The sequence below is a fragment of the Blennius ocellaris genome, assembly GCF_963422515.1.
Source record: "Blennius ocellaris genome assembly, chromosome: 3".
Lineage (NCBI taxonomy): Eukaryota > Metazoa > Chordata > Actinopteri > Blenniiformes > Blenniidae > Blennius > Blennius ocellaris.
The window spans coordinates 2206060-2223274 of NC_137652.1; the positions used below are offsets into that span (position 1 = coordinate 2206060).

Here is a 17215-nt window from a genome sequence, read left to right on the forward strand (position 1 = left end):
ACGAGGCTCATCAGGTAGAGCCGGGAGAAGAAACACAGGCAGAGTCACGGAGACCCCCAGAGACCCCCCGAGACCCCCCGGACCGCTTCCCTGAAACACCTGCAGGAAGCTCCTGCTGGGGAGTCGCTTGTGACCTCGAGATAAGAACGACTGAAGAATCCGAGACTCGTTAGCTTCCCTTGTTAGCGTCTCCGGGCGAAACAACGAACACTTTCATCTCATAGGAGACGTCTGATTTCAGTTGGCCCTTAATAATGACTGTAATGTCAATAATAGTGTAACAATGACAATGGTAATGGTCATTGTTGTTTCATTTAGAGTTTTGGGGTTGTTATGGTTGTTGGTTTCACGCGGTGAGCGTCAGGGTTTGTCCGGCGACTTTGTGTGCAATCGTGTGGATAAAATGCGTCACGATAAAGAAGGAGGCAGAATAACTGGGATGCGTCTCTCGATAAAATGAGATGAAATAAGAACCAAATTGACCGACTGTGAAAAGACCAGAACAAAACTGTTGATCCGGGAAGTTGGACACCTGTTGGGTGTGTTCCTGTGCTACGCCACCTGGTGGCCGGCGCTGCTCACTGCGTTTGGCTACGTTTTCTCAAATAAATGATAAAATGTATCTTAGTCCAGGATCAAAGGACCAGGAGGAACCGGGAGGAACCGGCAGGCTGAAGGCCGCGGCCCAACTCCACTGATATGCTCCTCTGCACCTTACAGTCCCTCATTGAGGCAGATGATCAGTGAAAAGGCTTTCTAACAAACCTGCTGCTGCACACACACACACACACACACACACACACACACACACACACACACACACACACACACACACACACACACACACTCAGGAACGCAGAGGAAAAACGATCATTCCAAACATTCTGTTCTGACACTTTTTTTAACTCTTCTCTTGTTTTTCCTCAAAGCGTTACCAAAAAGAATTCCCGGACATCCCCATTGGCTACTCTGGACATGAGCAGGGGCTCTACATCACCGTGGCGGCCGTCGCCATGGGAGCCAAGGTGGTGGAGCGCCACGTGACGCTGGACAAGACCTGGAAGGGGAACGACCACGAGGCGTCCCTGGAGCCCGCCGAGCTGGCCGAGCTGGTCCGCGCCATCCGGCTGGTGGAGGCGGCGATGGGCTCGCCGGAGAAGATGATGCTGCCGTGCGAGAAGGCCTGCCACGACAAGGTGGGGGGTTCACCTCCGTCAGCCGCCTGCTCTGACGCTGCGGCGTAGAGTTGTTTTTTTTTTTTAAAAGGCGCGGGGGGCCGAGTATCAACCGAGCGGCGTTCTCATTTTGGTGGCGACAAGCCGTCCGTGTGACAGAACGAGCTACGAAGTAGTGGCCTTAACGTTTGTACTTCTGCTTTCCCAGTTCATGGTCGCGTCTGTTTCCCAGAGCAAACAAGAGACAAGGACCCGTCTTGTTGTGGCGTCGCGGCGTCACGCGGCGGCTTGTGGTCACGGCGGCGTTTGCAAGGACGTGCATGAAACATGTCGTTTGTGTGATAGGAGCCTTAACCAAGTCTGTGTTACTGATAATCATTATTACTGATGTGCTCTCATGACCACGCTTTGCTCTCAAACGTCCCTCGTCCCGTGTTTAGAGTTGACTGTGATTGAAACGTTGACGTTTCTCCTCCGCGACGTCGTCGTGAAGCTCAAGTTTGAGGATTCAGTTGTCGCGTTTCACAGTTTTAAGTTCGTACGACTACATTGCTCTGTGTCTGTCAAAGCCTTCAGTGATCTGCAGTGTTTCTTCCTTTTGTCTCTCTGTGTTTTCGCTCCAGTTGGGCAAGTCGGTGGTTGCGAGTTCGAAGATCGCCAAAGGCACCGCACTGAGTCTGAACATGTTTGCGGTGAAGGTCGGCGAACCGAAGGGCGTCGCTCCCGAGAACATGAATCAGCTCGTGGGGAAAACGATCAACGTGGACGTGGAGTACGACGACAGCATCTTGCCGAGCATGATTGACTAGTGAACCTCCAGGAAGGCTGGGGGGGGGGGGGGGGGGCTTAAAGGTGATGAGGCGAGGGGGGGGAAAGGGTGTTTCTACCTTGAGGAGTGGTTAGTGTGTGTGTGTGGGGGGGTGGGGGGGGGGGGGGGGGGACAACCAGCTGAGGGCACAAAGGAAACAAGAAGTTTGACAAGAGGAAGTTGTGTGCAATGACACTAGAATAACCACTTTCAGGCAGTTGTTTACACGAAATGTGATTCCAGCCTTCCTTGACATGCAGGCAGTGTGTTGATCATCTATCTTATTAAACGACTTCACTGATGAGAGCAGCTCATGGTCTCACGGTGGTTTGGCAGCCGTCTCTGCTCCATACTGGACGCTGATGGCCGTTAGTGGCAGCGGTGTTTGCTTTCTTGATTTAAGAACATAGGGGGGTTTCACCCGCAGGGGGTTGTTGTAGTAACTGCTTCTACTCTGACTCGCCACCCAGGACCTGCTTGACTTGGGAGCCCCTACTGGGGGGCGTACAGCCCCCCCCCCCCCCCCTCAATCAGAGCTCCGGGGATCATTCGGGTACTCAAACTCCCCCACCACGATAAGGTAGCAATTCAAGGGGGAGCGTTGAAAAAATCTTCTCACATTATCTAAACATCACCTCTATTTATCTGTCCCAGCCTTAATGCCTCAGTCCTGAGGCAGTCCTTTACTGTGAGGGGGGGGGGGGGGGGGGGGGGTCACGTCGGCCAAATCTTTCTATTTATATGTTGCATTTGTGGGGATTGTAATTGTGACTCAAGTAATAAAGTTTTAAATAAATAAGATCTTAATGAACTTTGCATTGTTTATTGTTTTTATTATTATGAATAATAACATTTTGAAGTCTACAAAGAATATGATATATGTTGTGCTGCTGGATGACGGTCCAGATGTCTTCATTCAATCATCTCAGGATTATAGAAACCTTGTAAAAAAAAAAAGAAAAAAGAAAAGTCGATCTTCTGAACTTGTCTTCAGCATTTTTTTTTACAGGACAATAGAACTCTTGACATTCTAATGTTTCGCTAAAATAATAATAAAAAAAAAAACACACAAACCCTGTCATACTTTCAGGAATTTTAAATAACCAGAAATTAATTTAAAGTAAGAAATTTTTTTTTTTTTTATTTTCTAAATACAAGGTTTTAATTCCACGTGGACTTACACAAGCGGAAGTCACGCCACTTCCTGAATGTGCAACACCGTAAGCCGTCCGGTATGAGTTTCAGCCGCTGACCGTCCGTCCACTTTTCTCCCGTTTCACACAATAATCACATAACTTAATAATTCTTTTCACGCCTCGGCCGTGAAAATGCCTCTGGAGTTCGAGTTGTGTCCCGGCCGTCTGATCGGAGGAAACCATCCGTGTTTCATCATCGCAGAGATCGGCCAGAACCACCAGGGCGACGTGGACATCGCCAAGAAGATGATCAAAATGGCAAAGGTAAAGCCGAACAGCCCTGAAAGGTTTAATTCACAGTTTTCCTCCTCGTCGATGAACGTTTGTCACGAGGACTGACGTCAAATCACCTTTCGTCAACTTCCGGTGGTTGAGATGAAAGAGGAACGTTTGTCACGTTCACACGGTTCTTAAACAAATAATACTTACGTTTCTTAAACAAATAATACTTATATACGTATACGTATATACACTTACTGTATACACCTGAGGTTGTTGTGCAAATTAATGTTGTAGGAGAGTTCAAACAGGGACACATTGAGGAGCCACACTGACAGCTATATAGTGGTTTATATCTAGTTTTTAAATATCTACTAGTGTTTTATATTTATTAGTAGAGCCTCCATTATTTATTATCTATATACGTTTTTTTAAATATCTACTAGTCTTTTATATTCATTAGTATTTTATTTAAAGATTATTTATATACATTTTTTTAATATCTACTAGTGTTTTATATTTATTAGTAGAGCCTCCATTATTTATTATTTATATAAGTTATTTTAATATCTACTAGTGTTTTATATTTATTAGTAGAGCCTCGATTATTTATTATGTATATACTTTTTTTAATGTCTATTACTGTTTTATATTTATTAGTAGCGCCTCCATTATTTATTATTTATATAAGTTATTTTAATATCTACTAGTGTTTTATATTTAATAGTAGAACCTCCATTATTTAAGAAACAAAAAATACCAAGCAAATTTCCCGTCAACTTGATTCGTCGTCGTGACGACGTCCTTCTGAGTGAAGGGTTTCTGCTGATGTTGTTTAACCCTGTACATTATACAAGTAAAACAACCAAACAGAAATAAATTTAATATAGAATCAATTTCAGAGGAAACTTTTTATTTGTCATTCCAAAAACAACAACAACAAAAAACCCCCATAAATAATTTAAACAGTCCTTTAAGGGAACCCAGTGGATTTTGATTTGTGTATAACCAGAACCCAGCTGACTGCGGTTGAAACCCTGGACCGAGAGGCCAGGGCGGGATTTGAACCCGAAACCTCCTGGTTGTGAGGCGAGTGTGATAAATGTAAATTAATCCCAGAGGAGACCCCCTGCAGGGACCAGCCTCAACATTTCTTCTCACTAAAGTGACAGAAGACCTGATTTTAATAGTTGGGTGAGTTTTTTATTTATTTATTTATTTTGATTTCTAGAATTTCAGCTACTTAGGAAAAAGTACACTTCCCCAAAAAACATTTACTGGTAGTTTTATTTTTTATTTTTTTTTAATAACTTCCTCCATCAGTGTGTTTGACGGATTCTTTCATGAATTCTGACGCCATGATGAACACATGAACTTACTGCAGGTGATGCAGCTTCATTTTTAAAAAGTTTGCCCTCCGTTCACCTCACCACTCACTTTCAGGCTGCTTTTTTTTTTAGGGTTAGGGTTTTTTCGTCATAAGATATGATAAGATAAGATAAGATAAGATTTATTGATCTCACAAAGGAGAAATGTACTTGTTACCTTCTGCTCTTAAGGACTCAAGAGTAGGAAAGACAAGAAATGTGGTAATAATAGAGGAATCTTATATACAATGACTATCAAGAACTCTAAGGACCAAAAATATTTACAGTAGAAAGTAATAATAAAAAAAATTAAATAGGACTAAAATAAAAAATAAGAGATACAAATCACAAACTATAATAAAGTATAATAAGTTCTATGGGGAGCAAAATATACAGTAAGATAAAGTGGCGTAGAGGACGTGACGTAGATAAAGTGACGTAGATAACGTGACGTAGATAACGTGACGTAGATAAAGTGGCGTAGATACAGGGGTTATTGCACGTAGTTTTTTGCAGGTTATTGCAGGTTACTTTGGGGTGGAAGACGTCGCAACAGAATCGTACAACTTCCCACTGACATAAACTAAAGATGAAAGGGTGAAACGACTTTCATCTCTGGAGAACAAGCATGAAGGGAAGGTTTCACAATAGACGAGGAACAAAACTTTGGACTTAATTAACATTTGAAATGTGAAAAAAGAATTAATCCCCGATGAAACTAACGTGAACAAATTAGATTTTTAATGTTTCGTCACACTTTTTAGTTCTCATCAATACATTTTGTTTTCTTCTGAACTCCTTCAAACTGTTTTCCAGGGAAAAGGAACCAGAAGTCGAAACAATGAGCTTCTTCTCAATTTTCACAAAGTTTGAGAACCAGCGACATTCTTGTTTTGACGATCTTGTGGTTCCTCCACATCGTGACGGAAACTGTTCCGTAATCCGGCACGGCCCAGTTTCTGGCGGCGCCTCCTGGTTTTATTGTGGCGGTGCGTTTCCTTCAGCTCCTGGTAGAACCACACATCCCTCCCGCGGAATATCCCGTCGTCTTAAACGTGTTTGTGACGCCCGGAGGCGTCTGATGAAACGACCTGAGGCTCGTCTGTGGTTTCGTCTGTTTGTCGCTCGCGATGGTAAAAAGCCGAGGTCGGCGTTTCACCATCAGTCGCCTCCCGATGTCCATGTTGTAACGAGGATTTAATTTAAGAGCCTACTTATATTTCCAACCTTGGGCTGAGCCCTGGCGGCTCCTGCTGTTATGAAGCAGTTATTAAAAACACGTTTGTCGCTGCTCAGTTTCACTTGTTGACTCTGTACGTTCTTCTTGCTTTTGTATTTTTAATATTATCTGCTGACTCACGTCTGTGAAACGAGCTATGCGAATAAACTTCTATCCTTTTTTTCTAATTCTTTCTTTCATTCAAAATTGAAAAAAATCCAATATAAATAAAGTCTTCGTATCAAAACGTCCAGTTCACATTTTGACTGAAAAGAAGATTTGCTCTTATTAAATCTGCCCCTTCGTCTTTCAACCCCTTCACAATGTTCAACAGTCTAAATATATACATAATTACAGATATTTTTTAAACGTTCCATGTACAGTATTTACAGTATATGAAGAAAAAAGAATGCCAGCAGAGTTTCTGACTCTTTGACTTCTTTGTGAAGTTGCTTCTATAAACGACTTCCTGTCACTGTGTTTCTTTGCAGTCAAATCTGGATTTCCTCTACAGATCGGTATCGGTATCGGTATCGGTGTCGGTATCAATTAAAGTGTGAGCAGGAAGTGACACACGCTGACTCAGCGTCACAGAAAAAACACACACACTTTGTTACAAATGTGTGTTGTTTTTTTGGGATTCCTTCATTAATGAATTCCTCACCTCCTCCTCCTCCTCCTCCTCAGGACTGTGGCGCCGACTGTGCAAAGCTTCAGAAGAGTGAGCTGGAGCACAAGTTCAACAAGCGCGCCCTGGAGAGGCCGTACACGTCGCCACACTCCTGGGGCAAGGACGTACGGCGAGCACAAGCGCCACCTGGAGCTCAGCCACCAGCAGTACCGGGAGCTGCAGGCCTACGCCCGGGACGTGGGGATCTTCTTCACCGCCTCGGGGATGGACGAGGTCCGGGGTTTGGACGGGACCCTCAGAGGAGGCGTAGTTTGTCCCCCCCCCCCTCCCCCCCCCGACTAACCCCCTGCTGCTTCCGTCCCCAGATGGCGGTGGAGTTCCTCCACCAGCTGGACGTGCCGTTCTTCAAGGTGGGGCTCCGGGGACACCAACAACTTCCCCTACCTGGAGAGGACCGCCAAGAAAGGCAAGTGTGCCGGTCGCCGTGGTTACGGCGGCCCCGCCCCTCAGAGGACGCCTCCGTCCCGATCGTTTGTCGAATGACTGGCGTTGATGGGACCAAAGTCTTTTTTATTAGATTGTGGAAACGTCCGGGGTGAAGGAATAACTGCTCGTTGTCAGTGTCTAGTGTCGTAGCTCTATAAACGCACCGTCGGGGGGGGTGGGGGGGGGGGGGGTGGAACCCTGAGGGCCTGAGGTGACGTGGTGGTTCCGTGTGGTCCCTCAGGACGGCCCATGGTGGTGTCCAGCGGCATGCAGACCATGGACACCATGAGGACGCGTCTACAAGACGGTGAAGCAGCACAACGACAACTTCGCCATCCTGCAGTGCACCAGCGCCTACCCTCTGGGAGCCGCAGGACGTCCACCTCAGGGTCATCCAGGTGCAACACACACACACACACACACACACACACACACACACACACACACACACACACACACACACACACACACACACACACTCTTTAAAGATCGCAGCAGGTTCAAATTGTTTATTTCAGTTTTTGCCTCTTAAAGTGTCACATTTTGAACGAAAGAAAAAATATTCTGATTTATTTGACCACATTTATGTGAAGTCATTTTAAAGTACTATTTCAGAATATTAACAACTCTGAGGTTTCCTCATCTGGTTTTTAATTATCATTACAATTATGTTATCTACCTCTTATATACCTGTCTATCTATCTACATCTCTTCATCTATCAATCTACCTCTATCTATCTCTATCTACCTATCTCTATCTATCAATCTCTATCTCTACATCTATCCATCTACCTCTCTATCTCCCTTTATCTATCTATCTACCCCTGTCTCTAATTATCTACCTTTATCTATATCTCTATCTCTATCTCTATCTCTCTACCTCTATCTCTACCTGAAGGTGAATGAACACGTGTAAAATGAAAACATTGAAATAAAAAATAAACTAAGATGAAAACCCAGAATTAAAAGGTAGAATGTCCGAGACGCCTCCTGAGATCAGCAGCTGGGACGTCGTCAGTCTGGTTTCAAAAGACTTCGTCCTGCAGGTTTTAGAAAACCCGACTGAAGACTGCAGACCTGAGAGGTCTAGAGACCTCCTGACCTGACCTGAAGACTTCAGACCTGAGAGGTCTAGAGGACCTCCTGACCTGACCTGAAGACTTCAGACCTGAGAGGTCTAGAGACCTCCTGACCTGACCTGAAGACTTCAGACCTGAGAGGTCTAGAGACCTCCTGACCTGAGAGGTCTAGAGACCTCCTGACCTGACTGAAGACTGCAGACCTGAGAGGTCTAGAGACCTCCTGACCTGACCTGAAGACTTCAGACCTGAGAGGTCTAGAGACCTCCTGACCTGAGAGGTCTAGAGACCTCCTGACCTGACTGAAGACTGCAGACCTGAGAGGTCTAGAGACCTCCTGACCTGACTGAAGACTGCAGACCTGAGAGGTCTAGAGACCTCCTGACCTGACTGAAGACTGCAGACCTGAGAGGTCTAGAGACCTCCTGACCTGACTGAAGACTGCAGACCTGAGAGGTCTAGAGACCTCCTGACCTGACTGAAGACTTCAGACCTGAGAGGTCTAGAGACCTCCTGACCTGAGAGGTCTAGAGACCTCCTGACCTGACTGAAGACTGCAGACCTGAGAGGTCTAGAGACCGCCTGACCTGAAGACTTCCGACCTGAGAGGTCTGGAGACCTCCTGACCTGAAGACTTCAGACCTGAGAGGTCTAGAGACCTCCTGACCTGACCTGAAGACTTCAGACCTGAGAGGTCTAGAGACCTCCTGACTGAAGCCTTCAGGTCTGAGTCATTCAGGGTAACAAGGTTTGGTAGTCATTCAGTATTAAGGTCTGCTGTGGTACTCACCATGGTGCAGTACCTTCAGTACCTTCAGTACCTTCAGTACCTGTACTGTGCAGTATTACCTCCGGGTGTTGCAGGTACTCCTGTGTATTTACTCCCTTGTCACCTTGTGGGCATCAGGAGTACCAGAAGGAGTTCCCCGACATCCCCATCGGTTTACTCCGGCCACGAGTCTGGGATCAGCATCTCGGTGGCGGCCGTGGGCCCTGGGGGCCAAAGTCATCGAGCGCCACGTGACGCTGGACAAGAGCTGGAAGGGAAGCGGACCACGCCGCCTCGCTGGAGCCCGGGGAGCTGGCGGAGCTGGTGCGCTCCGTCAGGCTGGTGGAGCAGTCGCTGGGCTGCGGCGTCAAGCGCATGCTAGCCTGCGAGAAGCCGTGTCACGACAAGGTGAGGCAGGAAGTGACCTCACCTTCACCGCTAGATCTACATCTATAGCTCTATATCTCTCTCTATCTCGTCCAGCCTGGTTTAGTTTTAGGTGTCACATCCTAACTTGTCCCTCCTCGTCTCGTCGCTCCTCAAACCTCGTGTTCAAACTTGATCCTCCTCCATTAGAACATCGGATCCTAGGAGCTGCATTCACAATCTGCTGTGTCTGTGTGAGCTGGACTGGCTCCGCCCACACACACACACACACACACACACACACACACACACACACACACACACACACACACACACACACACACACACACACAGGCCATCTATGGAAGAGGAAGGAAGTACTTCCTCTCGTGGCGCCATGTGCCAGAGCAGAGCTGCCTGATTTGTGGGAGAAGTCAAAAGGGGGAGGAGCCTAGCTTTACTGTGATTGGCTGAACCCCCGATGGCATCATATAGGGTCTGATTTCTGATTGCTGAAACTGAAACAAGCCAGGGAGAGAGGAGACGGTTTCGTACTTTTTAGGAAGTGAATTTAAATGTTTAAAATAAAAATTTGAGCTCTGAAAACGCTACAAATGCGTCTCCTTCAGACGTGTGGCGTCGTTTAGTGGCGAGACAAGGGGGGGGGGGGGGGGGGGGGGGGGCGCTGCTGAGGGCTTTGTGAGACACTGTTCCTCTTCCAGCTGGGGAAGTCGGTGGTGGCCAGGGCGAGGATCCCCCCGGGGAAGCGTCCTGACGGCGGACATGCTGGCGGTGAAGGTGGCCGAGCCCCATGGGCGTGGCGGCCGAGGACATCTTCCTGCTGGTGGGCAAGACGGCGACGCAGGACGTGGAGGAGGACGAGAGCGTCACGCCGGACGCGGTGGACGGCTACGGCAAGAAAGCCAAGTGCTGAGGGGACGGGAGGACAGGAAGACCTGGCAGAGGACAGGAAGACCTGGCGGAGGACAGGAAGACCTGCCTCCGGAAGCCTCAGGTCGTCCTCAATGTCCACAAAGCCTCCGTTGTCACGCCGCTGCCTTAACGTGACACGACGACGGCCTTTGATCTTTCACACCTTCTACTGGTTTCCACTGGTCCCGGGTCGGAGCGGCTCCCTTTCATGTTACTATCATTTGGTCGTTGCAGTTCTTAATCTGCCGCCGGACATCAAAGGTTACTGATTACATGTAGTGGGATTACTCAGCCTGTTTGCACTTCTTTTTTTTTTTTTTTTGAAGCTGGAGGAAGTTGGTAGAAGTGTGACGTGTTGAAATCTGTTCAGGTTTGTGGAAAATGAAGCCTCCCAATAAAATAAATGCCAAACGGAGTCACGTCTTAATGTATTATTTTTAGATTACACACAAATAAAGACAGAACATCTGATTGAAAGTAATAGTTTCACAAACTGCATCTGTTTGCTAAAATTACTACAAATATTTCAGTTGGTTATAATAAATCTAAAAATATATGGACGAGTTACTGATTAATAAACAAACGCATGTTTTTTGGGCTGTTGGAGGAAACTGGAGCAGGAAGAACATGAAGACTGCACAATGAAGGTCCTGGAACCTGGAGGAGAGTACTAACCACTACCTGGTGAGTACTAACCACTACCCGGTGAGTACTAACACTAACTACCTGGTGAGAGTACTAACCACTACCCGGTGAGGTGAGTACTCACCACGACACGCATATGGTTTAATGATCAAACCTCATATAGACGGACTTGTTTGAGCAGACTTTGTGTTTTGATGACGTCATTCAGATGTAAAGCGGCTCAATTCAAATGTGGCTTTGCTGCCCTCTAGTGGTCCACTAATGGAGGCAGTTGATTCCAACCTGTAGGTGGAGCTGTTTCTCTATTCTTAATCCTCATCAACACAGAGTGCCTCTGCCAGAACACACACACACACACACACACACACACTCACACATAAATACATTTTAATGTTTCATGATTGTGAGGAGTTCCTGGAGAAAATCTATAATTACTAAAAAACTAAAAAAAAAAGATTAAAAAAGCGACAACAAATCACTTCACCTTGACAAACTGAAAAATACAAGTTTAAACTTGTTTTTCTAAATTTCCTTCATCATTGATTACATGAGGATTAAAACATTTTCTAATGAAAACAAACCAAATCAGGTCATTTAGACGAAAGCAGCAGATAAACTGAGTCAAATCAGCACAACCGGTACAAACACAAGACACCAGCCATGATAAAGCAACGTCTGTTGATGAGTTCGTCTTGATTGTTGGTTAAAATAAAACCAATCCAAGACACTAGAGGGAACAAAACGTGTCCAGGCTGTAGAGGCTGTAGAGGAACATGGCGGCGGCGGCGGCGTCCAGGCCGGGAGCAGCAGAGTTCAGCCTCCGACCCTAAAGCCCGATCAGCTCCAGGTTTCAGCTTTGCGATAAGAAGCAGCAGCTCCAGGATTTGAAGACGCGGCTCAGAGGCCTTCCTGTGGGGGGGGGGGGGGGGGGGGGGTGGCTCTGGAGCCCCCAGAGGGCACAATCACATTATAATGGGACTTTATGACCAGAGTGGCAAACATCTGCAGGCGAACCAATCACAGAACGCAACTTTACCAAAATAAACCAAAAACAAATAATAAACGAATAAAGTGCAGGTAATGAATTCAAATAGTAAATAAAATTGCAACTCAAACAACTTTAGTTTTCAAGACACCGGTCCAGTGTGTATGAAACTTCAGCTTTTACATTAAAAAACTATTTTAATGCTACATTTATAATTGTTATTATCAAGGTTCAAGGTTCAAGGTGTTTTATTTGTCATTTCAACAGTAAAAGCTGGTTTCACAGTGTAATGAAATTCTTACTTTGTCGTCTACCCTGGTGCCGACATACATCAATAAATAAGTATATACACAAGAAAATGGAATAAAAATAAAATAAAATATAAAATAAAATAAAATAAAATAGCAGAGCAGTGCAAGAAAGTGAGATGTGCATTATGATTATGATATAATTTAAATGTTTTATTAGACTTTATATTGTTAATAGAGGCTACAGAGTTTACCATTTTAACACATTTAGGTGGTGGTGTGCCTCCAGATGTTTCCAAACAAAAAAGTGTGCCTCGGCTCAAAAAGGTATAAAACCACTGGTCTAGACCTTCATAACGTCTGGCAGGAGAACATGTGTGTTACTTAATGGTGGGTTTTGTTTGAATTGAGCTTTAATGTCATGATGTTTCCCTTCAGTTGTTATGAAACTGATAGTTTGTTTCAGTAACTTTTCACTGCAGCTGGAACCAGAAAACCAGAAGATCTCCGGAGAGCTGGAAGTGAGAAAGAAACATGAAACTTCAGATCCAAGAGTGTCAAATGGAGCCACAGAGTCCGAGGAGGCGGAGCTTCAGCAGCCGCCATTTATTTCAAGAGTAAAGGTGAATTCTTCTATTCATAGACTCATTATATAGATCTAATAATAATAATAAAGATCATTATATAGATCTAATAATAATAATAAAGATCATTATATAGATCTAATAATAATAGAGATCATTATATAGACCTAACAATAATAGAGATCATTATATAGATCTAATAATAATAGAGATCATTATATAGATCTAATAATAATAGAGATCATTATATAGATCTAATAATAATAGAGATCATTATATAGATCTAGCAATAATAGAGATCATTATATAGATCTAATAATAATAGAGATCATTATATAGATCTAATAATAATAAAGATCATTATATAGATCTAATAATAATAGAGATCATTATATAGATCTAATAATAATAAAGATCATTATATAGATCTAACAATAATAGAGATCATTATATAGATCTAATAATAATAGAGATCATTATATAGATCTAATAATAATAAAGATCATTATATAGATCTAATAATAATAGAGATCATTATATAGATCTAATAATAATAGAGATCATTATATAGACCTAACAATAATAGAGATCATTATATAGATCTAATAATAATAGAGATCATTATATAGATCTAATAATAATAGAGATCATTATATAGATCTAATAATAATAGAGATCATTATATAGATCTAATAATAATAGAGATCATTATATAGATCTAATAATAATAAAGATCATTATATAGATCTAATAATAATAGAGATCATTATATAGATCTAATAATAATAGAGATCATTATATAGATCTAATAATAATAGAGATCATTATATAGATCTCTCTTCCCCTCCTGGTGTCCAACTTAGCAGCTATTCCAGGCTGAAGCTTTAGGCAGTAAGCAGCAGCTGATCCCTGCTTCACTTCATCTACCCCTCCTCCTCCTCCTCCTCCTCCTCCTCCTCCTCCTCCTCCTCCTCCTCCTCCTGCTGCTCCTCCTCCTCCTCCTCCTCCTCCTCCTCCTCCTCCTCCTGCTCCTCCTCCTTCTCCTCCTCCTCCTCCTCCTGCTCCTCCTCCTTCTGCTGCTCCTCCTCCTCCTCAGCATTCCTGCACATGTATAATTACATCAGTAGATGTATTACAGTAGAAGCAGCAGAAGCAGCAGAAGCAGCAGAAGCAGTAGAAGCAGTAGAAGCAGCAGAAGCAGTAGAAGCAGTAGAAGCAGTAGAAGCAGCAGAAGCAGCAGAAGCAGTAGAAGCAGCAGGAGCAGTAGAAGCAGTAGAAGCAGTAGAAGCAGCAGAAGCAGCAGAAGCAGTAGAAGCAGCAGAAGCAGTAGAAGCAGTAGAAGCAGTAGAAGCAGCAGAAGCAGCAGAAGCAGTAGAAGCAGCAGGAGCAGTAGAAGCAGTAGAAGCAGTAGAAGCAGCAGAAGCAGTAGAAGCAGTAGAAGCAGCAGAAGCAGTAGAAGCAGTAGAAGCAGCAGAAGCAGTAGAAGCAGTAGAAGCAGTAGAAGCAGCAGAAGCAGCAGAAGCAGTAGAAGCAGTAGAAGCAGTAGAAGCAGCAGAAGCAGTAGAAGCAGCAGAAGCAGTAGAAGCAGTAGAAGCAGTAGAAGCAGCAGAAGCAGCAGAAGCAGCAGAAGCAGTAGAAGCAGTAGAAGCAGTAGAAGCAGCAGAAGCAGCAGAAGCAGTAGGAGCAGCAGGAGCAGTAGAAGCAGTAGAAGCAGCAGAAGCAGCAGAAGCAGTAGAAGCAGTAGAAGCAGCAGAAGCAGCAGAAGCAGTAGAAGCAGCAGGAGCAGTAGAAGCAGTAGAAGCAGCAGAAGCAGCAGAAGCAGTATAAACAGTAGAAGCAGTAGAAGCAGTAGAAGCAGCAGAAGCAGTAGAAGCAGTAGAAGCAGCAGAAGCAGTAGAAACAGCAATCTGTGAATCTCCAGAGAAGGTCTGAGTCTCGTTCTGCATGTGAAGAGAATTATTGCTCCTGGAGCCGCGGACCTTCATCTGGGCTGGTTTGTTAGGTAACCATGGCAACCTGTGAGGACGTGATGTAATCATCACTGAGGTCAAACTGCCACGACAACCCTCCTGCTCTCCTCCGCAGGAACTCTGATCATAGATAATCATCATAGATCATCATAGATCATAGATCATCATAGATCATCATCATAGATCATCATAGATCATCATCATAGATCATCATCATAGATCATCATCATAGATCATCATAGATCATCATCATAGATCCTGCTTCACTACTTGCTGGCCTCAGGCCGTCCCCCTGGACAGACGTGAGGACGTGTCTCAGCTCAAACCATGAATGCCAATAGAAGCCTTGCCTTCGCTGCCAGGAAGTAGTTGAGTATTTATTTCACTTTGAGTAACGTTCAGCAGATAAAATTCTCCTCCCGTCTAATTGGATGAAGCAGGAGAAGGTGAGACGCTTCATTCTGATCTCAGAGCTGAATGTAACTGACCTGGACACAGAATGGAACTCACCTTCTGGTCGCTGCCGGGGCTTAAAGTTCTCACGTGTAAAAGCTGGCCTGACGACACACACACACACACACACACACACACATACACACACACACACACACACACACACACACACACACACACACACACACACGCCATGCCGCCGTCTTGTCGTATTGTGACAACATGAAATAAAAGTGTAGTTTTCATATCGTCTGAATAATAAATGTTACGTCACAACCTATGAGCCAATCAGACGAGCAGGAAATGATGGCAGGAGGTGAAAGTGTCGCTCCGCCTTTCCCGCCACATTAAAACGTAGAGGTGAAACGTCGCTCTGGTTTTCGGCGGCTTTGTGTCGTTTGTCTCATCGCAAAATAACCAAGCGACTTGAGAGCTGTAATCGTGTTGCGTAAGAGGAGGAAGGAGCACAATGGAGGAGGTGGGAACTGCTGGGTGAGAGGATGAGAGGATGGAGGGATGATCGGGGGAGGGGGAGGGGCGGTGCAGAGGGAGGAGGTGACCTGGCGCCTTGTGCTCCACCTCTGCTCAGGCAGAAGATCCTGCAGACGGACCGGCACTGACCGTCTGGAATATTTCCCTCCGAGCCTCGACGAGCTGCAGCCGGACGCGACGGATTCCCACCGCAGGTACGGAGGCCTTTGATGTGCGGCGACGCTTTGTCTGCCTAGATGAAAGGAAAAGAAAAAGAAAAAGTTCCGACTGACTCTGGAGCTGCTTGTCCAGGTTTGACTGTGGAGCTTCAGCAGCGGCTTCTTTTACAGCAACTTCATTTAATCTGTGCGCTTTGGTGACTTGAGTGTTTATTCAAGTGTTTCTGCGTGATTGTTGAACACGTGACGTGCAGGTTCATCATCATCATCATCATCATCATCATCGTCTCATTTCCCTCTTTTATGTCGCCGTCTGCTCTTTGACTTTGTGCAGTGACTGAGGGTTGCAGGACCCGGAGGCTAATCTAAGTATATCTTCTTCTCAGGGATTAAATAGCTTCCTAATGAGCTTCCACTAATGAGCAAGCTTCAGTTAAAGGAGAGGCGTCGCTGCAGCTTCTCAGCACAATGTCACCCCCCCAACCCCCCCACCTCAACCCCCCTCCCTACTGACAGCACAGCTGCAATCTCAATATTGAATCTGAAGAAAATCTATATTTTAAATATTTTTGATCTATGTAGCAACTGAGCAGTTCTCTAACATTTAAACTGCCAATAATTGATTGTTATTTACTAGTCATTTAGCTTTTAATAAATTAATTAATGTAAAAACAAACAAAAAAATCAACGAATGCATCGAATCAAACATTTCTGTTTCTATAATGCCAAACGTCTCTGATGAAAATGACATTTCCACTCCCGCGATGTCAAATATCCACATCAAAGTTCAATTTTCACACATATGATGTCAAATTTCTGTTGGAATCTAAATATTACACGTCATCCAATAAAACTTCAGTTCTGCCTAAAGTGTATATAATATTCCTTGTTTTCATATTTGTGATAATGATAATAAAAAAAAAATTGAGATTGTACTACTTCTTTAAATTTTTGTGAGGACATCATCTAAAGAACAGTTTTTTCTTTAATTTCAGTTGAGATGGTTTGATCAAGTTGATAGAAACAAATATAAGATTTGGTGGTTCAGTGTAACTAGGTTAAGTTTATTTACAATTTGAAAGAGCGTTCTGGTTTAATGAGACTTTGTATTAAAATAGAAGCAAAAACGTGAACAACGCTTGAATTCTCGGTAATAATCCTTAATGGTGTATCTTGTGTTTATGACGGAAAGGGTTAGAGAGTTTGGGATTTCCTGGAATCAAGTACTTGTAAATAAGCTGAATGTTGTTTCTGCTGATCTGACAAGGGGAACAAAGGGGAAAGTCTTTATCTGAGTCTTCATGACGTCGTCCTGCAGAAGAATCCCGACACTGCCTGTCTTTCATTGTTCGTTTTAAACAACGTGAATGCTTCTTGAAATGCGGATTTCTTACGCCTGTTCCCTGTGTCTCAGGGAGTAATATGAGGAAGC

At 44.4% G+C, this 17215-nt stretch overlaps 2 protein-coding genes across 2 annotated transcripts in view; both read left to right on the plus strand.

The window, feature by feature from the left end:
• Window positions 1-1990, plus strand: part of LOC308149428 (N-acetylneuraminate-9-phosphate synthase-like) — a 5369-nt gene extending 3379 nt beyond the window's left edge. The window contains exons 5-6 of the mRNA XM_080521159.1: window positions 930-1196; window positions 1799-1990. Of these exons, the coding sequence (XP_080377285.1) occupies window positions 930-1196; window positions 1799-1984 (453 nt within the window). The 3' untranslated portion in view covers window positions 1985-1990. The remainder of the gene's footprint in view (window positions 1-929; window positions 1197-1798) is intronic.
• Window positions 1991-3214: 1224 nt separating this feature from the next.
• Window positions 3215-10391, plus strand: LOC308149429 (N-acetylneuraminate-9-phosphate synthase-like). The gene is given in 15 exon segments (XM_080521160.1): window positions 3215-3443; window positions 6672-6776; window positions 6778-6888; window positions 6981-7028; window positions 7030-7086; window positions 7345-7392; window positions 7394-7465; window positions 7467-7499; window positions 9088-9123; window positions 9125-9169; window positions 9171-9230; window positions 9232-9357; window positions 10038-10070; window positions 10072-10122; window positions 10124-10391. Coding segments are annotated over 15 exon segments (1083 nt in total). The 5' UTR covers window positions 3215-3311; the 3' UTR covers window positions 10250-10391.
• Window positions 10392-17215: the final 6824 nt, after the last annotated feature.